The sequence below is a fragment of the Alnus glutinosa genome, chromosome 7 (assembly GCF_958979055.1).
Source record: "Alnus glutinosa chromosome 7, dhAlnGlut1.1, whole genome shotgun sequence".
In the NCBI taxonomy this organism is placed as follows: domain Eukaryota; kingdom Viridiplantae; phylum Streptophyta; class Magnoliopsida; order Fagales; family Betulaceae; genus Alnus; species Alnus glutinosa.
Window position 1 is genome coordinate 25,917,302 of NC_084892.1, and position 27,139 is coordinate 25,944,440.

Genomic DNA, 27,139 nt, shown 5'->3' on the forward strand with positions numbered 1-27,139 from the left:
CAGGAATTAGTTTAAGGGGGGGCCGAACGTAAATAAATAAATAAATAAATATAGTCCAATGTGCGCCCGCTTGTAAAATAATAATAAAAAAAAAAACAAGTCTTAATAAACAGTTAAACTTAACTTCATAGTAAACCATAAGTTATAACTATATATAAAAGTTACATGTCTATAAAATTATATTTAAAAATAACTTTTCATCCGAATGCAAAAGCGTTCTAGTTTGCTATAGACATGTACAAAAAAAAAATTAAAAAAAAAAACTTCACATCTCCTTCGAATTGTGCTCAACGTCGACGGTCTTTCATGGAATAAAACTCATCCATTATCATCTCTGTAGTGAAATCCTTAGCAATTTCTTTCTCGATATAAACTACCAAATTATCTGCTAGAAACTCATCTTCCATTCTGTTACGTAATCTAGTTTTTACAAGTTTCATGGCAGAAAATGCTCGTTCAGTAGTAGCGGTAGAAACAGGGAGAGTCAACACTAGACGAATCAACCTGTCAATCAAATTATAAATCTTTGATTTTCCTGAAATTGCTAATCCTCTGCACAACTCAGATAAAGTGGACATATTCTGAAAATCTGAATGTTTTGGCACATCAAGCTTATAATGATCCAATTGAAATCTCAAAATGATTTTCTCTTGCTCGGTAAAATCTTGAGGATAGAACTTCTCAACTAAGCTGCATATATCATCGATCTTAAATGATTTGTATGCATCTTGAGGGCTTAAAGCGGCACTAAGACGAAGAAGTTTCACTGCATGCTCACTAAATCTATTATCCAGTTCTTGCAATTGGAAGTCTATTGCAGCAATAAATACATCAATTCTAAAATGATGCTCCATTGTCATGAAAGATTCTTCATTTTGGCGACATGATCTACCTCGAACTCTAGTGTAACGAGCATTCATATCAGGAACATCAATTTCATTTTTTTCACAAAATGATTTAACAGTATCAAGGAAATGCTCCCACTTTTCATTTCTCAAATTCTGAAGAAGTGATTTTGTAGTTGAAACCAATTTCATGGCATTTAAAATGTCTTGAGAATTTTGTTGCAAAGCTTGACAAAGACAATTAGTAAATCTCATAATCTCTTTCATCAAATGTAATATCAAAATAAATTCAAATGATGTTAATACCATATAAGCCGCTTCAGCATCACCGCGCTGAGAATAGTTGGTTCCATCCTTTGAGATAGTGTCGAGAACTGAACAAGTAGCATGGAACATTCTTATCAAGCTACAAACAGAATTAAAATGAGAAGACCATCGAGTATCTCCAGGTCGTTGCAAAGTACCAATTTGGTTGGCCCCCCTTCCAGTCTCAATTTCATTTGAAGCAATCATACTTTCAATCTCAGCAACTTGAGCAGATTGCAATTCATCATTGCGTTTTGAAGAACCAACAACAATGTTGATAATAAAATTCAAATTCTCAAAGAATTGATGAACAGATTTTGCTTCTCTAGATGCTGCAACCAAAGCTAATTGTAGCTTATGAGCAAAGCAATGCACATAATATGCATATGGACATTCTCTAAGAAATAAAGCTTGTAGCCCATTCCATTCTCCACGCATATTACTACCTCCATCATATCCCTGACCTCGAATATTCTGAATTTTGAGGTCGTTACAAGAAAGGACATCACATATCTTCTTTTTTAAAGTTAATGCAGTAGTATCTTTGACATGGACAATATGAAAGAATCTCTCTCGAATAAAACCATCTTTATCAACAAATCTCAAAATGATTGCCATTTGCTCCCTTTTTGACTCATCCCGAGCTTCATCAACAAGAATGCAAAATTTAGCATCCCCAATTTCTTTACGAATCACATCTCGTACTTTAGTTGCAAAGATATGCAAAATTTCTTTTTGAATTTGGGGTGATGTATATTTGGCATTCCGTGGAGCATTTGTCAACACAACTCCATCAACTTTATCATTAAAAGTTGCTAAAAACTTTATCAATTCAATGAAGTTACCTTGATTTTTTGAGTCGGAGCTTTCATCATGACCTCTGAATGCACATGCTTGAAATGCTAGCCATCGAACACTATCTATTGAGGTTTTGAGCCGCAATCGATTATTCTCTATTTCTTGTGATGATTGTTTTTCAATTAACTTGCCAATATGCCGTGAATAATTCTTCAGATCTTCACAACATTTCACAGCAATTTTATGTGGTGAATTGGGATCTGTCCCCACATGCCCCATTAAAGGACAATTCATTCCATCGTTCACCTTTTTCCAATTCTTAAAACTTTTCACTATAAATGCATCTGATCCTGGACGGCCTGTTGATTTCTTAGCAAAAATGTAACATGGATGACAAAAGATAGCATCCTTTGATTCCGAATATTCCAACCAAGTTGAGTATGTCTGAAACCAAGAAGCTTGAAATCGACGACGATGATTCTCCGGTCCTGAAACTGGATATTCTGTAGGTTTAAGAATAAGTTGACATGGGCCAGCTCTAAGATAAGCACGTCGCATTTCATCTTGTAAGTTTACAGGAAATTCTCATATTTGCGGACGTTTTCCTGGATCACGTTGCAGAGAGGTGGCATCAATTTCTTTAGGAAGGATTCTTGGACATTTGGAAGGCCGTTCATCAGTCACTGAAGCATTAAGATCCGTTGCTAACGGTCTATTTAAATATGTATCACTATTAACCTCTGAATGACTCGCACATTTTTTCTTAAAGAATGAATCGATTGTTTTTTGTCTGCTCATATTTTTCTAAGCTGTAAGAAAAATTTATAGATTAATAAATCAACCAAAAAGTACCTAGAAATATAAGATTTTTATTAGAATTTTTTTTACTTATAATAGTTCTTATTAGCATTAACAACCAAAAAAGCAACGAAAAATTAACTAAATCAAAAAACCAATCAAATTATAAGGAAAAAAAAAATCAATAATCAAAGTAACAATTAAAAATCTTAATTTAGCCAAAATAGCAAACACAAAAAAAAATATAAACTACTTGACAAATAAACTAAGCACAATTAATAGGGTACAAGAAAAATGAGTACCTTTCAGTGAAGCAATGTTATCTTGAGCTTAAGGAGTTTCTTAAAAACAAATCAAAGACAATAATGTGCTAGCTGAATGCTGCAAACCAATAATAAAAAAAAAATTAATTAGAAAATTAATTTTGGAACACAATAAAAAAGAAAAAAAGAAAATGGCATACGTAATTTTCTTTTTTTGTGTATTTATTTTGTAAGCTTCTTAAGAATTCTATCTAGGCTAAATATTGAAAAAAAAAAAAAAAAAAAAAAAAAAAAAAAAAAAAAAAAAAAAATTAAATAATAAAAACAAATATATATTTTTTTTATCATTCAAAGATAAATATTAACAAACCATATTTGATTTATTGATTTTTTTTTTACATTAATCAGATAAATACATAATCATATTTGAAATTTTAATCATTTGATTCCTAAAGAAATAAAATTAAAAATTTTAAAAAAAAATTTAAAAAAAAAAAAAAAAAAAAAAAAAAAAAAAAATCTCATATATAAAATCAGACCTTCCAGAATGTCTAAGTGTCTAACAAAGCTATTGGTCTTTTTTGAAAAAAAAATTATTGGTCTTTTTGAAAAAATCTCTCCATGTCTCCCCAATCCTCACAGTCATGGTCCCACCATGGTTAATGCCTTAATGGTTTGATAGTCCCACGGCCACGCATGACTCATCAGAGTATTGAAAATTTGAAATCATTCGGTCAAAGACTCAAGTGGTTTTTCTAAACTCTATCCTTCTGGATCCTTTTGGCTTCCACAAAAGACAAATCTACAATATTCCATTATTCCTCATTTGAGTCATTTCCTCACTTTCATTTCTCTCTTACGCCGAACGCCTCCCTCAAAGTCTCAGACTCTCAAACTGTCAAACACAACATTTCCTCATCTCACGCCTCTCTCAAACACAGCATAGAAAAAAAATGGCGTAAATACTAGAAGCTAGAGCAGATAACTCACGTTTGTGACGTCTCAGTGTTTCACAGTGATAGAAGACAGTGTCTCGAGGCTAGATGGACAGCTTGGAGGCCCTGGACCGCGAGCTGGACGCTGGTGGTGGTGGGGCGCAGCATCGGGTGCGTGGAAGACGGTGGATGCACAGCCTCTCAGTCTCAGATCTCAGTTCTCTCCCCTCTAAGCCTCGGTATTTTTAGGACTGCACCACAACTTTTTTTTTTCTTTTTTTTGGGGTTTGGGTGATACTTTTGACAGAGAGTTGGTGAGAAAAATTTGAGGAAGTTAGAAAACTGAAGAGCAATTTGGTTTGCCCCCTTTTCTCTTGTGGAGTGTGAATTTTTTTTTTATTGACATTTCAGTGATTACACATTTGCCGTGTGGAGAGGTTGATTGCTGTCTCATGTCTGATTATTTTTTTTTCCCTAGGACCTATCTGCTGCATAGCTGTGGTTTTTTTTTTTTTTTTTCTTGTTTTTGGTATGGTCTGCTACTGCTGTTGGTTTTTTTTTTTTAATTATTATTATTATGATTTTTTTTTTTCTTTTAAGATTTAAGTGCCAGAACTACCGGCTTGAGGATAATTTTTTTTTTTTTAAGAAAATAAAATTAGGGGGGTTGAATTCATTTTTTGCAGGGGCCATTAGTGCATTAATAAAAAAAAAAAATTAAAAAAAAAAATTTAGAAGTCAATTTTTTTTGGGGGGGGGCCTTGCCCTCCAACGTGCCTCCGCCCCTGCCTTTCCCCCCATCCACCGGTGATTCTTGCACCCATCCCAAGCCATGCAATGCCCCAAACCGGCCAATGAAGATTCCATCTTCGAATTTTAGAGGGTACCTCTGCAGACTATAACTTAAGGGTTAAAATCGAAAATACAATCCTCATATTTTATTCTTATACGAAACCAATGCTAACCGTTAAAGAATATTTGAATAAGTAATGATTCTTGCACAACTCTAACAATTTTTTCTTAAGATCAACCATTGATCGAATATTTAGGGCACATATGTAAGAAAACAAATTCAATGGTTAGTCATAAAAAAAATAAATAAATAAATAAATAGTTAGAGTTGTGCACGAGTTGTGTAAGAGTTATGCAAGAATCATTACTCTATTTGAATTACCCTAAATTTACGAATTTTTTGAGGATTAGACTACCCTAAGTTAACGTCAACTACTAAAGTAAAGTCCAAATGGCTACATCTTGCTCTTACTGCTTGATATAATTGTATACAAAAGGTCTATTGATAGAGCTTACAAATTATTTCAATTTATTCAAATATAATCAAAATTCATTTATTTAGGGTAATTTAATCTCATCAAATTCCTAAATTTAGAATAATTTAATACTCATTAAATTCCTAAATTTAGAGTAATCCAATTATATTCTAAGACTAACCCCTATGCTGGCTGTAGAGGTGGCTAAGGATTAAATACCTCACAGATACTTGTGGTTAGGTCTGAAATCAAAAAGCCGTCTTGATTTCAAAAAGTGTCACAAGTAATATATACCTGTCGTTAATGAAAAAACTCAGTTGGTACTTCCATCTAGCCTCCGTCCATTTTTTTTAATTGTCGTCCACGTCACTCTCCTTAAAATGCTGACACATGTCCCACCTTCCATATATTTCTTCCAAATCGGATTACCATCTCACGCGATTCTCGTATCACAAGTGAGGGTTTCAATGTCACGTAAGACGAAAAAATTATTAAAAACATTACTTAAATTTCTCTTTGAAAAAAAAAAATGGGAAGAAAAAATTGGGGATGGCTGGCCACACCACAACCAAAAAAAAAAAAAAAATTGGCCACTTGCAGTTCGCCACGTGGATGGGTCATCCACGTGGCTAACAGCTAACCACGTGTCAGTGACGACGTGGGCACGGCGTAACTGATAAGGGAGCACCCCATTTTCGCTATGGGGTGTTCTTAGAAAAAATAGTATTTATTGACTAGGTAACAAACAATTACAAGCAGAGAATAGGCTAACAATAACTGTTAGTATTTTGGCCTCATTCTGTGTTTGGACAAAATCACTTATATGTAAGGATGCTGCAAACAGGGATCCCACTATTCAGAGTGAAGTCAGAAGAAATTCAAGTTCCCTGTCAGCCGTCCGGACGATGTGTCATCCCGTCCAGATGCCCATCTGTCTACTGCTCCATCCGTCCGGACGATGTGTCATCCCGTCCAGACGCCAGACAGTCCAGCATCATCCGTCCGAACGACGTGCTTCTTCCGTCCGGACACTTCACTGTATCGAGAAGTTTCTGTGCCAGCTTGCTCCGTCCGGACGTGCTGCTGAAACGTCCGGACGCCTATCATTTCTCGAACGGTTCACTGATTCTTTCCAAGTTCCAAGAAAGGGAAGATCAATCAACCGTCCGGACGATGTGGTATACCGTCCGGACGCGTATCTCCGTAAGGCAAGAATCGCAGTTCAAAATGAACCGTCCGGACATCTGACAGCTGTGGTCCGGACGCTGGTGCATCGTATATGGTAACTGACGATTCGACTTCAACCGTCCGGACGTCTCCCCCTTATGGTCCGGACGCACACGCATCAGATATGGAAATTGCGTATTGAAGTTCAAACCGTCCGTACGTCTCTCCCTTATGGTCTGGACGCACACGCATCAGATATGGAAATTGCGTGTTGAAGTTTAGCCGTCCGGACGCGCGAAGCCTGTTATGGAAATTACTTGCAATGGACGTGTGTCCGTCCGGACGATCGAGCCATCCCGTCCGAACGATGTTCTTATACAGGAAAGATTTCTCCGCGGAATTTTCGGAAAATCCTGTCGCACAGTTGTCCGTCCGGACGGTCATGGTCCACCGTCCGTACGGCTCACAGGCTTATTTTGCCTGACGCTCATTCTGACCCCCAGACTATAAATAGGGGTCCTTGGGCACTTAGAGTTGCAAGAATTCGGTGTGAATTCCATTAGAGCTTAGAGACGTGTTATTTCCTCTAGAGCCGTTGTTTTCAAGTGTGCTGCACTATAAATCGAAGTCTATTTTAGAGGTCGGCTCTAAGGTAAGGAGTTCCATTGAAGACCCCTTCAGGTAGGTAAACCTGGTTGGGAAGCGTTCGTGTTGGGTTACATGCCAGAGATCAAGGTACGACCACTGCATCGGTACATGTGAGTGTTACTATCTTGTATCAAGCTTTGTCTTCTGAATAATGGAATTCCTGGGTTTGGCTGCCCCGGAGTGGTTTTTCTCTTAACTGAGTTTCCACTTCGTCAACAAAAATCTTTGTGTCATTTACTTTCCGCTGTGCTTTAATTTTTGTTGACACTTATGCACACACTTTATATTTGAAGTCAAATTTCAATTTTCAATAACAAAAATAAAATAAAATAAAAATAAAAACTACTATTTAGAAAAATTCACAAGTTGTTCAGCTCGTATTTATCATGCTTATTCAATGTTTTTTGTTTTTTTGTTACAGTGCTTCTTCCCCAAGGCAATAAAACTCGAAGTCAACAACCACCAACTCCAGGGTTTGATGGTCAAGTAATTAATAAATACAATAACAAGGGTAGAAGCTTATCGGCTAAGTAATCTCTTGGATCGTGGCTCTATAAAAGGGCATCAGACGACCCAAAGAGAGCCAAGCAGCACAAAAATTACAGAAAATATATACTCTTTGAAAGGGCAAGAAGCAAAAAGTGTAGTAATGGCGGAAGAAGTGTTGTTGTTTGGTGTTTGGGGAAGCCCCTTTAGTCGCAGAGTAGAGATGGCTCTGAAACTGAAAGGAGTGGAGTACAAATACATGGAGGAAGATATAACCAACAAGAGTCCTGCGCTTCTAAAATACAACCCCATTCACAAGAAGATTCCCGTGCTCGTACACAACGGAAAGCCTATCGCCGAGTCTCAAGTTATTCTCGAATACATTGATGAGACATGGCAAGGCTATTCCTTATTGCCCAAAGATCCGTATCAGAGAGCCGTTGCACGTTTCTGGGCCAAGTTCATAGACGACAAGGTAATTTCTTTTTCTCTAATTAGCTTCCATCAATTATAGACACTGTTTGTCTAACAATTTTTCATCATTTCTATAAACAAACGTTGAATAATCAGCTGACCAGACTAAAATTTGAGTTTTTTTTTTTTGTTCAGTGCTTGCAGCCAGTATTTAAAGCTTGCTGGGGCGAAGAGAAGGACCGCGAGAAGGCCGCGGAAGAAGCAACTGAGCTTCTTAAGTTTCTAGAGGAAGAGCTCAAGGAAAAGAGGTTCTTCGGAGGAGAGAGTATTGGAATGGTAGACATTGTCGCTAGCATCATTGCCTTTTGGCTTGGAGTTTTTGAAGAAGCTTCGGGGGTAAAGTTGTTGACCACAGAGAAATTTCCCAAACTTTGCAACTGGGCTCATGAGTTCGTGAGCAACGGTGTTATCAAGGAAAATCTACCTCCAAGAGACAAACTAATTGCCTATTTCCGAAATCGCTTTGGGGGCGCTAATGCTTCCAAATAGTCTGAAATAGATAGATGAATTTACCGGTGACACTCACGTACAGTTGGTGAAAATCACTTGCATAACAATTCACCATTGTAATAAATAAATGAGCTTCTGTCATATGCTTGTAATTTCGTCTGAATTTCTGCCGTCTTGCGATGCCTCTGTTTTTCTTTTTGTTTTCCTTCTGGAAGTGTTTATGCTTTATGTATTGAAGTGATGATTTCTCCTTACGTTATATTGGATGAATCTATATATGTTATGATCAAAGTTCAATTTTGAACATGCTGGAGCTGTTGGCCAAACACATCATCCACTAGTAATCAGCATATACTCTCTTTCTTCTTTTTTTCTTTCGGGGGAATTGAGAAATAATTGACTTTAGTGCAAGTTTTGGGTCCAAACATTACCAAAAATAATACTTAAAACGAATGGTTATCAGAGGAATTTTTCCTCAAAGGTCGAATTATGTATATTGGAATCAACTTTTTATGGTTTATAAAATAAGAATTAGCATTTGAATAAATCTTATGAGGGGAAGGAAGCAACTCTTCCATTTTGGTTGGCAAACATGCAGCAGCCAAATTCATGTGTTTTTTTTCAGACAAGCAGTTCTTCAAATCCTTTAATCACCGATCATTTCATGATATGGTTGATTTGATTTCCTAGCGTCGGTTGGTCAGGATAAACAGAAAAAAGAAGTCCACATCAACACTAAAACAAATGGCAAATGAATTGTCACCTCTACAGCCACCTCTGCAGCCAGCATAGCTAGGGGTTAGTGTTAGAATATATTTGTTAGATCTGTGTGATGAATTGTAAACCTTCTCGGAACGTCAACTATTGTTAGATCTGTGTGAATTCTCTTTTAACAAATAGCATCCGGAAGTTGACGGATCCATTTTCTATCTTCATTGAAAGTCTCTATGCAACCACCAAACAACTCCACGACTTGGTATTTACTGACCATGTTCTTAGAAAAAAAAAATGCTTATTCATTTTCTTTTATTTTTTATTTTTTGAAAGTGCTTCTTCCCCAAGGCAATAAGACAATAAATAACTCGAAGTCAACAATTAATCACCAACTCCTGTGTTTGATGGCCAAGTAATAAATATAATATATAACAAGCGTAGAAGCTTATCGGCTAAGTAATCTCTTGGATCGTGGCTCTATAAAAGGGCATCAGACGACCCAAAGAGAGCCAAGCAGCACAAAAATTACAGAAAATATAGACTCTTTGAAAGGGCAAGAAGCAAAAAGTGTCGTAATGGCCGAAGAAGTGTTGTTGTTTGGTGCTTGGGGAAGCCCATTTAGTCGCAGAGTAGAGATGGCTCTGAAACTGAAAGGAGTGGAGTACAAATACATGGAGGAAGATATAACCAACAAGAGTCCTACGCTTCTAAAATACAACCCCGTTCACAAGAAGATTCCCGTGCTTGTACACAACGGAAAGCCTATCGCCGAGTCCCAAGTTATTCTTGAATACATTGATGAGACATGGCAAGGCTATCCCTTATTGCCCAAAGATCCGTATCAGAGAGCCGTTGCACGTTTCTGGGCCAAGTTCATAGACGACAAGGTAATTTCTTTTTCTCTAATTAGCTTCCTTCAATTATAGACACTGTTTGTCTGCTGGTTATTAATTTGTCGTCAATCTCACTGAGGTGAGGACACAAAAGTGGTTAGCAGAAAATGTTTCTTAATGCTCACATGGATCCGTTTCTGTTGGAATTGTCTATCAATTTTGCATCATTTCTACAAACAAACCTTAAATAATCAATCTACCAAAAGACATGGAGGGAAAATGGAGCTGATCAGAGTCGTCATCAGACTAAAATTTGAGTTTTTTTTTTTTTTCTCAGTGCTTGACTGCAGCAACTAAAGCTTGCTTGGGAGAAGAGAAAGAGCGTGAGAAGGCTGTGGAAGAAGCATGTGAGCTTCTTAAGTTTCTAGAGGAAGAGCTCAAGGAAAAGAAGTTCTTCGGAGGAGAGAGTATTGGAATGGTAGACATTGTCGCTAACGTCATTGCCTTTTGGCTTGGAGTTTTTGAAGAAATTTCGGGGGTAGAGTTGTTGACCACACAGAAATTTCCCAAACTTTGCAACTGGGCTCATGAGTTTGTGAGCAACGGTGTTATCAAGGAAAATCTACCTCCACGATACAAACTAATTGCCCATTTCCGAAATCCCGAAGTAATCGCATATTTACGAAATCGCTCTGGGCTTGCTGATGCTTCCAAATAGACCGATGAATTTACCGGTGACACTCACGGACAGTTGGTGAAAATCACTTGCATAATAATCCACCACTGTAATAAATAAATGGGCTTCTGTCATATATATGTTTGTAATTTCGTCTGAATTTCTGCCGTCGTGTTTTGGTTGGTGTTTTGGCTTTAATTAATTTATGTCTGTGTTGAACAACCAGCAAGCAAAGCTTGGTCTTGTAATTCCTCGAACTCATCGATGATTTCTCATTAAGTTATCTTGGTTGAATTTTTTTTTTTTTTTTTTGGAACAATGTTAAAACTTCTTCATTAATAGAATAAAATTGATCTTCAAAAAAAGATCTAGGGACAAGAACGGTCCCTAAGTAGTGCATGCAAAATACAATAAGGTATATCCTCAAGCCAAACTAAATCAACAACCTTACTATATGCCTCTTTTGCTAAGCAATAGGCCACATTATTAGCCTCTCTACCCACATAAACCAAATATGCATACCTGAGCCCTTGCATTTATGATATAATCCCCTCAATAAAATAGTCAGCCATTTACGGGTCTAGAGAACCATGATTAACATCAATTACCACTTGCTTAGCATCTTCTTCAAGAAGAACATTGAAGAAACCAGCCTGCTTATAAAATAAAATCGTTTCTAGGGCCACCATAGCTTCAGCCACTTTGACAACCATCTTCGTTGCATTTATATCATGTTCAAAGTTCAATTTTGAACATGCCGGAGCCGTTGGCCAAACACATGATATACTAGCTAGTAATCAGCACCTATATATATATATACTTTTTTATTTTCTTTCGGGTTAAGAAAAAATAGACTTTAGTTCAAGTTTTGGGTCCAAACATTACCAAATAATACTTTAAAATGAATAGTTATCAGAGCTAAAATCAGGAAATATCATTTTAAATTCAGAAAGAGCTTTTAAGAAAAAATTTCATTTTTTAAAACTGTGTAGGCATTTTTTAGAACAAAAATAGTCAAATAAAATTTTTTTGAATTCTTTTTTTTTCAAACAACACTTTTTTCCTTTTACATAACTTTCTATGAATTAAAAGTCCTTTATAATCTTTTTAACGCAATTTCATACGGCCTTAGTCTTGAATCGATGATTGTGTGGTATTAACAGGGCTTAATGCGCCCAAAAGAAATGGTTTTCCTCTGCATATCCCTAATAGGGATAATTGCACCGGAGGTCCCTGTGGTATACCATAATTATTTTTCACTCCCTATGGTTTAAAAAGTTCACTGGAGGTCCTCGTGATATGCAATAATTACAAATCGATCCCTGGCGTCAAATTCTGTTAAAATTTTTAACAGATTCCGTCAAATGCCACGTCAGCGCCACGTGTCGCCATCTTATTGGCGACACGTGTCTATCGTAATAAAAAATATAAATTTATTAAAAAATAAATAAAAATACTTATTTTTTTATAAAAAAAATTCAAAAAAAAAAACAAAAAAAAAAAGAAGCTGAAGGGGTGGCCCAGCCACCCCTTTGGGGGTGGCCGCGCGCCACCCCCAGTGGCTGCAGGGGGTGGCGCGCGGCCACCCCCAGTGGCCGGGGGTGGCGCGCGGCCACCCCCAAGGCCCAGGGGGTGGCCTTCGGGCCACCCCTAGATCTACTAAGGGTGGCCCGATGGCCACCCCCGGCCACTGGGGGTGGCCGCGCGCCACCCCAGGTGGCCTCTGGGGGTGGTGCGCGGCCACCCCCAGTGGCCAGGGGTGGCCATCGGGCCACCCTTAGAAGATCTAGGGGTGGCCCGAAGGCCACCCCCAATGGCCTGGGGGTGGCCGCGCGCCACCCCCGGCCACTGGGGGTGGCCGCGCGCCACCGCCGGCGGCCTCTGGGGGTGGCGCGCGGCCACCCCCATGGGCTGTTGGTGGCCTGGCCACCCCTTTCCCATTTTTGTTTTTTTCTTTTTTTTTTTGTTTTTTGTTTTTTTTAAAAAAAAAATAAGTATTTTTTATTTATTTTTTAATAAATTTATATTATTTTATTAAAATTAGACATGTCAGCGCCACGTGTCACCAATAAGATGACGACACGTGGCGCTGACGTGGCATTTGACGGAATCTGTTAAAAATTTTAACAGAATTTGACGCCAGGGATCGATTTGTAATTATTGCATATCACGAGGACCTCCAGTGAACTTTTTAAACCATAGGGAGTGAAAAATAATTATGGTATACCACAGGGACCTCCGGTGCAATTATCCCTAATATTTAATTCAATTATTCCATTAAGCTTTTTATCTAAGAAAAATGTTAGATTTACAACACCAACACAACAACCCCTCACATAAGGGTAGGCCCCAGTGTGTAGGGTCTACCCTTATGTGATGGGTTGTTAGGGTCTACTCTTATGTGATGGGTTGTTGTGCATTTATTGTGATGATGTAGTGCATGAATCAAATCCCCTTATCTAATCGGGGTGGGCCTGGATTGTCTATCTTAGGTTAAAGACTTCAAGACAAACCTTCGTCAAATAGGAAAAAGCATCTTGGTGCGATCCATATTTACACAACCAAGACATATCGGTGATATTCATGCATGTAATTAAGTCCCATCATGCATAGGTCTCACTAATGTGTCTTGGTTGTGTAAAAATTGTGCGTTGATCCCACCATATATGGGTCCTACCAATATGTCTTGATTATGTAAAAATTGTGTATTTTTAGTTGTGCAACTAATACATTCCCATCAAATATACTAGTTAATCTTATGGACCGGCGGTCTGGGGTGGCCGAACCACCCCCGGGCCCCCAAGGCCAAAACCCATCAAAATTTTTTTTTTTTTTTTGCCATGGCGAGCCACCCCCAAGATCGGCCAAGGGGCGGCTCCTCTTCTTTTTTTCTCTTTCAATTTTTTTTTTAATTTATTAATTTATTATTTTATGTGTGTGCTGACATGTCGAAAGATACAAGTGTCGTATTCCTAGTGGTGCTAAGTAGCAATGACGTGACGGGCCGTTAGTTTTTGGATGGAAAACTTGACTGAGATACCAATTTGGTCTTTTCCCAACACTAAGGTACCATCTATAATGCGAATTGAAACTCATGTATCAAAAAATAAAGTCTTCAAAATTCAGGTACCAATAAGATATTTAACGTTTTTTTATTATAAAAATGTAGTTGCTGAAATAATTTTTGTGTGTTTTTACCAAATTATACTGTAAAAAAGCCATTTTAGTGAAGAATGCTACGAATGTAGCCGTAGGGATGTAAATATGCTGAGCTACTCGTGAGCTTACTTGAGATCGGCTCGAATAAACTCTACTTGTGCTCGAATCGATTATTAAATGAGCTACTCATGAACACGAAATTAAACTCGATTATTAAACGATGCAAACTCGTATAAACTCGACTCGATTAAAACTCGTGAACCCTCTTATATAAGGATCGACTCGTTTATTAAGGCTCGACTCGTGTGTATATATATATATATATATATATATATATATATAAACTTATTTTTATAATATAGTATATTAATAAATAATGTATTATATGTAAGCATAAATTAAGTAACAAATAACAATAGTTATTAGTCAGTATATATTAATTGGTTATATGTATATAAAATAGTAAAAGTGAATATTATCAATAATTAATTGTTTGTCATATGATATAATGACAATCCAGATATTTAATCATATTATTCATGTAATATAATAGGATTATAGGACTATATGATCATATAATAATATAACATTGTACCATATGACATGTAAATATAAAATATGCAATCACTTTATTATATGTTATGAGTATTATCATTAAATATTTAATAATCATTACATCACGTGATCTAAGATCTAAGATCATACGGATTGTTAAATCATGTTAATATGTTAAATATGTTATCATATGATAATACTTAGATCCTATGATCATATAATATTAGTATTATTAGTAGGTAGTTATGAATTATGATAATTATGATTTATGACTTATAAATTATGGATTAGTGGAAAGCAAATACTCTTAAGTATCGTGTTTTGTCTAAAGTGGCTAATGATATTTTGTCAACATCGATTACTACTGTAACTTCAGAGTCTACATTTAGTGCCAAAGGAAGGGTTATTGATCCACACCGAGCGTCATTATCAATTGAGACAGTTCAGAAGTTGTTATGTGGGGCTGATCGGATCAAATCAATGTATAGGCTTAAAAAAAAGTATGGGATATGTTTTTGTTTTATTTTTATCTTTTCTAATGGTGTTTGTTAATTTAATTTCACTTTTATATTGTACTAATTACTTATTTATTTTATTTTTTTATCTTAGGAGGATCAAAATGAAAGAGAAGTAGAGATAACTTTGCCATAGGCAAATTGATTGTCAGTGTTCTTTGCCTCAAGTGTTGTGATATAACTATATATTTTGGTTTGAAAACTATGTTGGATAGTTGGATAATGTCATTTTGTTGAAGATCTTGTGTAATATTATTTTCTTCAAGACATGAAGACTTAAGGTAATGTATGATTTATTATTGAGTAATGCTACACATCATCCCCTTGTTCTCCTTTTGTCACCCCAAAATTGATGTGGCTCTTAAAATTACCATTGGATTTATGATAGATTACCATTGAATTTTGATCCAATGGTGATTTTAAGAGCCACATCAATTTTGGGAGGATAAAAAGAGGATAAGGGGATGATGTGTAGCATTACTCTTTATTATTTAATGATTTATGCATATTAACTTGTGATATTATTTAACCTCTCTTGACATTTTTACCAAGTATATAGAGCTCGTGTAACTAATGCAAGGGAGTTAAAATTAACTGAACTTCTTTTAGTGTGTTGTAGTTTACATATTTTATTTTGGAGCAGATTTAAGATAATGTATGATTTCTTATTTAATGATTTATGCACATTAATTTGTGTTATTATTTAACCTCCCTTGACATTTTTACCAAGTACATAGAACTCGTGTAACTAATGTAAGGGAGTTAAAATTAACTTAATTTTTTTTTTAGTGTGTTACAGCATGTTTTATTTGGAAGCATACAAAAGAATTAAACATTATTATTATACATTTCCAATCACACTTGTCTTAGGAAATTGTAATTGTAATTGTAATTTTTTTTTTATTTCTGTTTGCATTTGTTTAATATAATTTTATTTTATTTCTTTAGTTGTAATGGTAATTCAGATTCTAGACTCATTGGCAATTACCTTATTACAAAATCCTAATACGTGCAGGGTGCACATTATTTGAAATTTTGTGGTTTAATTTTTCTTTTTTTTGCTAAAGTCAGCAATTTTAATTATGATACGGGCCGAGCTCGAGCCGAGTACTCGAGCTTGGGATCAATTCAAAATGACTCGAGCTCAAACAATAATTTTTCCTACGCGAGCCGAGCTCACACAGAATTTTCCAGCTCAAAACTCGTGTCGAGCTCGAGTTTGAACTTTACTGTTACTTAAACGAGCCGAGCCCGAATAGACAATACCCGCTAAGAATCGGCTCCTTTACGCTCCTAAATGTAGGATAAGTTGATCGAATGGGGAGCTCAGGAACTTCCTGCAACTATTGTTAGACCTGTACGATCCTTCTCACCCTTGCAGACCCGTCCAAGTGAGTCGGTCCAACAATTGGAAAATCTAGAAAGTGGGAAAGTCAAAGATGTGGCTGTAGCTGCCCTGGAAGGTGCTGAGACTTTTCACGGATCCATCGTGTAGCTGCCCTGGAAGTCACTATGCAGCCGCCACCAACTCCATAATTTAGATTAACCAATTTGGTGACTGTGCTTACAAAAAAAAAAAAATGTATTTTTTGACATCCGAGAAGGTAAAAAAAATATATAGAATTGAATAACAAGCAGAGAGGCTTAATTATGGACCAAGTAACCTATGAGATCGTTGCTCTATAAAAGGGCATCAAACCCAGTTGAGCTAAGCATCTTAAAAACAACACATACTCTTTGAAAGGGAAAGAAAGAACCAAAAAAGTGTCGCAATGGCAGAAGAAGTGTTGCTGCTTGGTATGTGGGGAAGTCCCTTTAGTCGCAGAGTAGAGATGGCTCTGAAACTGAAAGGGATCGAGTACAAATACATTGAGGAAGATATAGCCAACAAGAGTCCTTCCCTTCTCAAATACAACCCCGTTCACAAGAAGGTTCCCGTGCTTGTACACAACGGAAAGCCTATCGCCGAGTCCCAAGTTATTCTCGAATACATTGATGAGACATGGCAAGGCTATCCCTTATTGCCCAAAGATCCGTATCAGAGAGCCGTTGCACGTTTCTGGGCCAAGTTCATTGACGACAAGGTAATTTCTTTTCTCTAATTAGCTTCCTTCAATTATAGACACTGTTTGTCTAACAATTTTGCATCATTTCTATAAACAAAGGTTGAATAATCAGCTGACCAGACTAAAATTTGAGTTTTTTTTTTTTTTTTTGTTCAGTGCTTGCTGCCGGTATTTAAAGCTTTCTGGGTTGAAGAGAAGGAGCGTGAGAAGGCTGCGGAAGAAGCATCTGAGATTCTTAAGTTTCTAGAGGAAGAGCTCAAGGAAAAGAGGTTCTTCGGAGGAGAGAGTATTGGAATGGTAGACATTGTCGCTAACGTCATTGCCTTTTGGCTTGGAGTTTCTGAAGAAGCTTCGGGAGTAGAGTTGTTGACAAGGGAGAAATTTCCCAAACTTTGCAACTGGGCTCATGACTTCGTGAGCAACAGTGTTATCAAGGAAAATCTACCTCCAAGAGACAAACTAATCGCCTATTTACGAAATCGCTTTGGGGACGCTACTGCTTCCAAATAGACCAATGAATTTACCGGTGACACTCACTGCACGTACAGTTTGTGAAAATCACTTGCATAATAATTCACCACTGTAATAAATAAATGGGCTTCTGTCATATGCTTGTAATTTCGTCTGAATTTCTGCCGTCTTGTGATGACTCTGTTTTTCTTTTTCTTTTCGTTTCGGAAGTATTTAGGCTTTATGTATTGAAGTGATGATTTTTCCTTCCGTCATATTGGATGAATCTATATATGTTATGATCAAAGTGCAATTTTGAACATGCTGGAGCTGTTGGCCAAACACATCATCCACTAGTAATCAGCATATACTCTTTTTTTTCTTTCGGGGGAAGAAATAATTGACTTTAGTGCAAGTTTGAGGTCCAAACATTTCCATAAATAATACTTAAAACGAATGGTTATCAGATGAATTTTTTTCTCAAAGGTCAAATTATGCATGTTGGAATCCACTTTTTATGGTTTATAAAATAAGAATTAGAATTTGGATAAATCTTATGAAATATCATTTGCTCTACGTGGCTATCCAAATTATTGACCTTTTGATAGGCTAGGAGCGGACCTAAATCCTCTCCGGTTGAGTAAGAGCAAGCTTGCTTTGGGATTGTGTCAAGAAAGTAAAGCTTTAAAATTTAAAAGGAGTTTTCGAAAAAAAAAAAAAAAAAATCTTTATTTTCCAACTTTTTTCAAAAGTGTGTTTTATGGTTTTTAAGAGCAAAAAAGTCAAAGAAATATTTGGAGTTTTTTACCCAAACATAGATTTATTATTATTATTATTATTATTATTATTGTTATTATTATTATTATTATTGTTTTGCTTTATATAGCTTTTATGTACTAAAAGCATGTTTAACCTTTTTAATGCAATTCCAAACAATCCCTTAGATTTTATTATTTTTAAGTGTGGTGTTAACTCAACTCAAAAGAAATGGTATTCCTATGCATTAATATTTAATTCAATTATTCAATTAAGCTTTTTATCTAATACGGGTGGGCTTGGGTTGTCTATTTTAAGTGAAAGACTCCAAGACAAACCATCGTCAAACACACTAGTTCATCCTACTGGACCAGCCTTGCATGTATACCTAAATCCAAAGCACTGCGATGACCGGCCCATATGCATACTGTTAAGCATCAAGGGGCGCAACCCCATAAAAATGGGCAAATGGATGTGGGATTTTAGAATAATTCTACATATCATATAAATGTTCATCAAATGTCAATTAAATAATGAGGTCGCTTTTAAAATCAACATTGAGCATGTGATTAATCAAATGATAATTTTAAAAATCACCTCATTATTTTATGGACACTTAATCGATGAACATTTATGACATGTAGAATTACTTGGGATTTTGTCGGATGGGGGATATTTTTAAGAAAATGGAAAAAACTTTCCTTAATTTCCTTGAATCACTAATTTTGCAATGTCTCCCTTGAAGTTCAATTTCTCTCAATTTAAATTTTAATGTATCCATCTTTCAATTGTTTGCAATGTCAACTATCCATTAAGATTTTCGGTTAAAAAAAAAACATCCACGGCTAGACATGAGTCTTTTTTTTTTCCCAAATTACCCCAGCTTCACCCTTTTTTTTTTCCCAAAAATGTCCCCATGTGGTTTTTTAAAAAATAAAAAATAAAAATATTGAGGTGGCCGAGCCACCACCATCTAGCCGGAATGGCTATATTAACAATTACAATAACTCAGTAGAGGTATTTTGTAATTTTTAAAAATTAGAAGCAAAATCAAAAAGAGGGGTACAACTTGGGAGGGGGGGGTGTAATATATATATTTTCTCCTTTTTGGCACCTTACATAAATCAAAGGTTTAGAGGGGACACTATGCTACTCTAATCTCAACTTTTGTTTATATTTTAATTTTTTTACTAGGTGTAAATTAAGATGAGTTGGCATTAACACCACACAATGTTTTAGAGAAATATACTTTGTCCCCCTCTCCTAGGGCATTTTGGAGCAAAAATGTCACGTACAGCGCATCATGTAAGTTCCGTCTAAAAAATAAGTGAATAAATATCAAAGGTATTAAGCGTCAAAATTAGATAGTTTGTTGAGTTCGAGTGTCGATTTCTAAACTTTGGAAGTAAAAGTACCAAAATCGTAATATTTTGGGGTTAAAGTGTATTTTCTTCCAAAAAATTTGAATTAGCAATATGACCATTTGATAGTTGATAGCAATATACGCCTACTCACCTACCAGAAAAATACCCCAAACATCTCCCAAAAGGCTCTCGCTCAGTGAACCCTGTCCCCTTCCCCACCCCCCATCCAACGGTGATTCCTCCACCCACCCCTGGCTCGATTTTGAAAAAAGAGGGTGAGATTTGTTGATGAAGTCCCTGCTGCTTCCCCATGCCCAAAAAAGGACCGGCCTCCTCTCCTTGCACGGTGCTCTATCCACCAAACAGAATGGAGTTGTCCCCTCTCTCCTCTAGTAGCTTCCCTGTATTTCCTCATGAAGATCAGGAAGGCATGCAGCTCGACAAAGCACAAGCATCACTGAAACCATTTTGGTGGACGGCAGCGAAGTAGAAGCAGGCACCTAACCAGGTAACAAATCGACTAAGGAAGCGGGCCCTGCCATGCCCCAAACCGACCAATGAAGATTCTATCTTGGAATTGTAGATGCACCTCTGCAATCTATAACTTAAGGGTTAAAATCGAAAAATACAATCCTCATATTTTATTCTTATATGAAACCAATACTAACCGTTAGAGGATATCTGAATTACCTTAAATTTAGGGATTTGAATTTATATCATGTTCAAAGTTCAATTTTGAACATGCTGGAGCTGTTGGCCAAACACATCATATACTAGGCTTACTAGCTAGTAATCAGCATATATATATATATATATATATATATATACTTTTTTATTTTCTTTTGGGTGAAGAAATAATAGCCTTTAGTTCAAGTTTTGGGTCCAAACATTACCAAATAATACTTTAAAATGAATGGTTATCAGTGCTAAAATCAGGAATTTTAAATTCAGAAAGAGTTTTTGAGTAAAAATTTTATTTTTTAAAACTGTGTAGGCATTTTTTAGAGCAAAAAAGTCAAATAATTTCTTTTTGATTTTTTTTTTTCAAACAATATTTTTTTGCTTTTACATAACTTTCTATGTATTAAAACTACTTTATAATCTTTTTAACGCAATTTCAAACGACCTTAATCTTGAATTAATGATTGTGTGGTATTAACAGGGCTTATTGCGCCCAAAAGAAATGGTTTCCTCTGCATTAATATTTAATTCAGTTATTCCATTAAGCTTTTTATCTAATCGGGATAGGCCTGGGTTGTCTATCTTAGGTGAAAGACTCCGAGACAAACCTTCATCAAATAGGAAAATGTGTCTTGGTGGGATCCATTTTTCCACGACCAAGACATATCGGTGGGATTCATACATTCATGTGAGTCTCATCATGCATAGGTCTCACCAATGTGTTTTGGTAGTGTAAAAATTGTGCGTTGATCCCACCATGTATGAGTCCCACCAATTTGTCTTGGTTATATAAAAATTGTGCATTTTTAGTTGTGCAACTAATACATTCCCATCAAATATACTAATTAATCTTATGCACCAACAATCTGGGGTAGCCGAACCATCCCCGTAACCATCAAAAAGTTTTTTTTTTTTTTTTTTTTTTTTTTTACAATGTGGTGGCCGAACCACCCCCCAAGACTAGCCAAGGGGGTGGCTCCTCTTCTTTTTTTTCTTTTTCTCAATTTTTTTATTTATTATTTTAAAATTTTATTATTTTATGTGTGTGTTGACATGGCGGAAGGAACAAATGTCGTGTTATTAGTGGTGCTAAATGGCAATGACGTGGCGGGCCGTTAGTTTTTTAACGGAAAACTTGACTAAGGTACCATCTATGATACGAATTATAACTTAGATATTAAAAAATAAAGTCTCCAAAACTCAAATACCAATAAGATATTTAATCCTTTTTTTATTATAAAAGTGAGATTGCTGAAATAATTTTTGTATTTTTTCACCAAATTATACGGTAAAAAAGCCATTTTACTGAAGACTGCTACGAATGTAGGATAAGCTGATCGAATGGGGAGCTTAGGAACTTCATGCAACTAATGTTAGACCTGTACAATCCTTCTCACTCTTGCAGACCCATCCAAGTGAGTCGGTCCAGGGAAATGATAGAATAACAACTAATGCACAACTTGTGCACTACCCCAATGTATCTTGGGGTAGTGCACAAGTTGTCCATTAGTAGTGCACCAATCATTTTCCGTCGGTCCAACAATGGGAAAATCTAGAAAGTGGGAAAGTCAAAGATGTGGCAGTAGCTATTAAAATAATTTATGAAGGTGCTGAGATACCCAATGATGCGTGAAATTCATACTTTTCACGGATCCATTGTGTAGCTGCACTGGAAGTCTCTATGCAGCCGCTACTTACTCCATAATTTAGATTAACCAATTTTGTTACGAATTTGACTTACATGCTGTTATTTTTATAACAACATGTATACTGTTGTGTTAGAGATGAAAATGCTCTTAGCACACCTCCTTCCCCACTACTAGGTCCGGTAGAACCCAACCCACCTCTGGCCGAATTCAGTTGTCTCCGGTTGGTGTTCAACTGGAGATGGTGAAGGGGGCTGTGAAGGGCATCATCGGAAGAGACACCATGCGGGAGAAAAGGCATTGATGGTTCCACTTACTCCACTCTCTGATGGTCCACTCCTGTGTGACACATCACAATAGTATACATGTTTTTATTTTTATAAAAGCATGTAAGCCTGATCCTTTGGTGACTATGCGCTTACAAAAAAAAAAAAAAAAATAGCATTTTTCGACATTCGTGAACGTACCAAATATAGAGAATTGAATAACAAGCAGATAGGCTTAATTATGGACCAAGTAACCCATGAGATCGTTGCTCTATAAAAGGGCGTCAAACCTAGAAGAGCTAAGCATCTTAAAAACAACACATACGCTTTGAAAGGGAAAGAACCAAAAAAGTGTCGCAATGGCCGAAGAAGTGTTGCTGTTTGGTACTTGGGGAAGCCCCTTTAGTCGCAGAGTAGAGATGGCTCTGAAACTCAAAGGGATCGAGTACAAATACATTGAGGAAGATCTATTCAACAACAAGAGTCCTACGCTTCTCAAATACAACCCCATTCACAAGAAGGTTCCCGTGCTTGTACACAACGGAAAGCCTATCGCCGAGTCCCAAGTTATTCTCGAACGCATTGATGAGACATAGCAGGGCTATCCCCTATTGCCCAAAGATCCTTATGAGAGAGCCGTCGCACGTTTCTGGGCCAAGTTTATAGACGACAAGGTAATTAATTTCTACAAACAATTGCATCATTCCTACAAACAAACGTTAACTAATCAATCCCCCAAGAGACGTGCATGGAGGGAAGATGCAACTGATCAGACTAAAATTTGAGTTTTTTTTTCTTTTCTTTTTTGCAGTGCGTGCCTGAGATAGTCAAAGCTTGCTGGTGTGAAGAGAAAGAGCGTGAGAAGGCTGTGGAAAAAACACGTGAACTTCTAAAGTTTTTAGAGGAAGAGCTAAAGGAAAAGAGGTTCTTTGGAGGAGAGAGTATTGGAATGGTGGACATTGTCGCTAATGTCATTGCATTCTGGCTTGAACTTTTTGAAGTAGCTTCGGGGGTAGAGTTTTTGATAAAAGAGAAATTTCCCAAACTAACCTACTGGAGTCATGAGTTCGTGAGCAATAGTGTTATCAAGGAAAGTCTGCCAGCTCCAAGAGACAAACTAATTGCCTTTTATCGAAGTTACTATGGGAGCGCTAATGCTTCCAAATAGATGAATTTACAGGTGCCACTCTCAGTTGGTGAAAAATATAGTGCATAATAATCCACCACTCTGTCATAAATAGGGTTCTTATCTATATATATGCAATTTCAAGCGATTCATCGGTCAGAGTACTGAATCGCACTTGAATCTTTCTATTATCATTTGACTAGGATGCACTTGCATAAAGCTCGCTTTAATTTCCACCCAATTAAGCAATCGTACTAAAACTTTCTTTTTTTTCTTTTTTTCTTTTTTTTTTTAATGAATGAAATTTTATATCAACGAAACAAAGAGAACAAAACACTCCAGCAAGCAGCCGGACAACTAGAATACAACTCCAAACAAGAGAAGCAACATCAAAGCAAACCATAACTGTTGGGATATGAAGGATTGCGCGTGAAAAATGCAAGGCAAACGCACTATTAATTCAATTATTGCATTAGGCTCTTTATCTCTAGGGGTTGGGCTTGGGCTTGTCCCTCTTCGGTGGCAGTGTGGCAGGAGAGTGCAAAGGAAGATTCAAAAGCTATCGCTAGTGGAAGAGGAGAGTTTTGGTTTTATCCGAACTCTAAAGGATAAATTGGATGTGAAGCCCTTTGGAGAGGTTTTGATTACCATGCGATTTATTTGGCTCCGGAAGAACTCGTTTGTTTTTTACCGTGGCTGGGAACCTCCTGATGATCAGGTGTTACAAAAGGCTAAAAGGGTGATGGAAGAGCTTGAAGATGGCGGACCTGAGAGGCTTGTATCGATCTGGGGTACCGGGGTCTCTAGCTCCCCTTTCATTCCCGCAGTGGACTAGGCCTCCAATAGGGCTCTTGAAGCTCAATTGGGTTGCGGCACTTAATCAGGAGCTGGGGAGGATGGGTATAGGAGTGGTGGCACGCAATGACAAAGGGGAAGTGGTGGCAGCCATGGCCAAAAGTGTACCTTTTCTTTCGGACCCTGCAATGGCTAAAGCCCTAGCGGCATGGGAGGCTGTTAGCTTCTATGTTGTTCAAGGGTGAAAGCAAATAATTCTTGAGGGCAATGCCTTGTCTATTGTGTCGGCTTTGAGTAATCCAGGTCAGTGTTGTATGGACACGTGATAGAAGACACAAAGGTATTGCTTAATCGGGTGAAACCGTTGGCTATCATATATGCATGTTAACAGGTCTGGTAATAAGGTGGGTCATTCTTTGTCTAAAATGGCTGTTCACCAGTTGGGAGATTTCATTTGGTTTGAAGAGGTTCCTCAGTGTATTCATTCTCTTGTGCTTGGTGAGCAAGCCCCTACTATTTGATCTCAATGAAGTAATATCCATTATCCAAAAAAAAAAGACAGACCATCATCGAAGCCACTGGTTCATCCTACTACTGGACCGGCCGGCAGGCCTAGCCTTTATTTCTTAATCCAAAGTATTGTGAGGACACGATCCACGAATCTGACATGAACCCAATATAAAATTAGTGAGTTACAATTGAGGAGTCTAACTCATTTAATGACATAGGCAAAGTGGTAAAAAGTTGTATATTTAGGTGGTAGTGAATCATTACTCTTGATCTATATATATTGTCTTATACATATGCACTAACCCGACTTTACTTGTAGACACGAGTTGTCATCCCTACTATTAACTATTAAGAGCACTTACAATAGTTTTCTTTAAATTTGTCTTAAATATAGGAAATTAAATTACTTTTTGCTTTCCTCTTAAAAAATAAACTTCACAATGGCTTCTCTCCTCATTTTTCTATTCCATTTAAATAATCTTTAAATTAAATATTAGGGATGAAAAAAAGAGAAAAGTGAAAACATTTAAATATTGTTTCAAACAAATACTAAAGGGAAGAAAAAGATTTTTTATATATTAAAATAATGTTAAAAAAAATAATTTTCCTTCCATAGTACAACAATAAAATCTATTCAAAAAAAAAAAGTTTAAGAGTTTTTCCTGCTCTAAGAGATAGAATGGAATAAATTTGATCGAAGCTTGCTACTGGCAAGTGCTCTAAAGAGTTAACTACTGTCCAAATACTATCATAGAATACGTGTCAAATACCTGTTAATATGTGATTAGCTAGAAAAAGAGCTGCACGTACTCTATTTTAGTACGACCACAAGCTAATAAATTACTTTTACTCAATGTACTTTTCGTTTCTGATAAGTTTATTGTATTTAAGCTCGTTTAAAGAATCATACGAGAAATTACACTTAGCCCTCGAAGAACTACTTTATTTGTTACATACTTCTAATACTTTTTTATAAGATCTTAACGGAGGAAGCAAATACAATAAACATAATACTTTATAAATTTAAAATTTAAAATTTATGTTTTAGAGGTTATCAACTTTCAACTTCCATCACTTTTCTCCCATATAATTTACATTGGATTTTAATTTGTACATTAAAGCTTGTTAGTATTCTAATGAAGAGAACATAAGTATTTGCATCTAAAATCGTGAACTTATAGTCATATGCTAGATGAAGGATTGGCCCTTCGAAGCGTTAAAGTGTTTCTTTATTGCTTTTTATTTACATTTTATTACTCCCAAATACCTAAGCTAATTGAGTAATGCTACATATCATCCTTGTATCTCATTTTTGTCCCTCCAAAATTGATGCAGTTCTTAAAATTATCATTGGATCAAAATTCAATTAATATTGGTCTATCATAAATTTAATGATGATTTTGAAAGCCACATCAATTTTGGAGGACAAGAGAAGGACACAAGGATGATATGTAGCATTACTCAAGCTAATTACAAGTTGGAAATACTAAATGGAAACACTAAAATTGATATCAATTTGAAAGTAATTGGTGTTGATTGCAAGTTTAAAAACTAATGAGACCAAATTGGCCCCAACATTAAAACCGGAGGTGTTAAGATACAATCGCGGATTATGATTCTCTCAAATTATTTTTTCGAATTAGAAAAATTTCGAGTAGATGATCGATTGTAAGAAACCACATATGAGACCCACTTAACTGGATAAGTGGTTGGATAGCCTAATTTTTATTTAGTCATGTGAGTTCTTCCAAACCTTCATTTTGGACAATGTCCCCCAAACTACCAAAAATTGTCAACGTTCTTCAATGATGAAAATACCCTTAATAAAATAATAAAATTCAAAAAATAAAATAAAAAACTAAAACTAAAAAATAAAATAAAATAAAAAGAAATACATAAAGACCAAAGTGGCCAAATTTTAAAAATTTTTAAAAAAAAAAAAAAATCATTTTTTTAAATAAAAATTTTGTTTATTTTTTAAGAAATTAAAATTTTTTGTTTTTTGTTTTTTACTTTTTTTAAAAAAAAAATCATTTTTAAATAAAAATTAAATTTTCTTTTTTAAAAAAATAAAAAATAAAAGTTATTTTTTTTAATATATAGGGGTGGTACTTTTGTTTTATTAAAAAAATTATAAGGTTATTTTTGACTTTTTACTAACCTTGTAAAGACATTGACCATTTTTTAATAGTATGTTGGAGGGGACATGACTGCTTATCACTGCTGAGATATCGAATGATGTAGCAGTATAATTTATGAAGGTGCTGAGATACCGAATGATGCATGGTTTTCATACTTTTGACGTATCCATTGTGTAGCTGCACTGGAAGTCTCTATGCAGCCGCCGCCAACTAGTCCATAATTAAGATTAACCAATTTGGTGCTTACAAAAAAAAAAAATAGTATTTTTCGACATTCGAGAAGGTACCAAATATATAGAACTGAATAACAAGCAGAGAGGCTTAATTATGGGCCAAGTAACCTCCGAGATCGTTGCTCTATAAAAGGGCATCAAACCCAGAAGAGCTAAGCATCTTAAAACCAACACATACTCTTTGAAAGGGAAAGAAAGAACCAAAAAGTGTCGTA

At 36.1% G+C, this 27,139-nt stretch overlaps 3 protein-coding genes and 2 pseudogenes across 3 annotated transcripts; 4 read left to right on the plus strand and 1 right to left on the minus strand.

The window, feature by feature from the left end:
* Nucleotides 1–287: 287 nt before the first annotated feature.
* LOC133873380 (uncharacterized) lies at nucleotides 288–2,747 on the minus strand (annotated as a pseudogene).
* Nucleotides 2,748–7,600: 4,853 nt separating this feature from the next.
* Nucleotides 7,601–8,742, plus strand: LOC133873974 (glutathione S-transferase U8-like). The gene is made up of 2 exons (XM_062311785.1): nucleotides 7,601–7,989; nucleotides 8,124–8,742. Exons 1-2 carry the CDS (start codon nucleotides 7,678–7,680, stop codon nucleotides 8,475–8,477), a joined length of 666 nt encoding a protein of 221 aa, XP_062167769.1. The 5' UTR covers nucleotides 7,601–7,677; the 3' UTR covers nucleotides 8,478–8,742.
* A 911-nt stretch (nucleotides 8,743–9,653) lies between these two features.
* Nucleotides 9,654–10,965, plus strand: LOC133872793 (glutathione S-transferase U8-like). Its single transcript, XM_062310398.1, has 2 exons — nucleotides 9,654–10,039; nucleotides 10,323–10,965. Exons 1-2 carry the CDS (start codon nucleotides 9,728–9,730, stop codon nucleotides 10,701–10,703), a joined length of 693 nt encoding a protein of 230 aa, XP_062166382.1. The 5' UTR covers nucleotides 9,654–9,727; the 3' UTR covers nucleotides 10,704–10,965.
* Nucleotides 10,966–16,590: 5,625 nt separating this feature from the next.
* On the plus strand, nucleotides 16,591–17,636 carry LOC133872794 (glutathione S-transferase U8-like). The gene is made up of 2 exons (XM_062310400.1): nucleotides 16,591–16,974; nucleotides 17,113–17,636. The coding sequence occupies exons 1-2, from the start codon at nucleotides 16,663–16,665 to the stop codon at nucleotides 17,464–17,466; spliced, it is 666 nt and encodes a 221-aa protein (XP_062166384.1). The 5' UTR covers nucleotides 16,591–16,662; the 3' UTR covers nucleotides 17,467–17,636.
* Nucleotides 17,637–22,461: 4,825 nt separating this feature from the next.
* On the plus strand, nucleotides 22,462–23,373 carry LOC133873762 (glutathione S-transferase U8-like; annotated as a pseudogene).
* The last annotated feature ends 3,766 nt before the right edge of the window (nucleotides 23,374–27,139 follow it).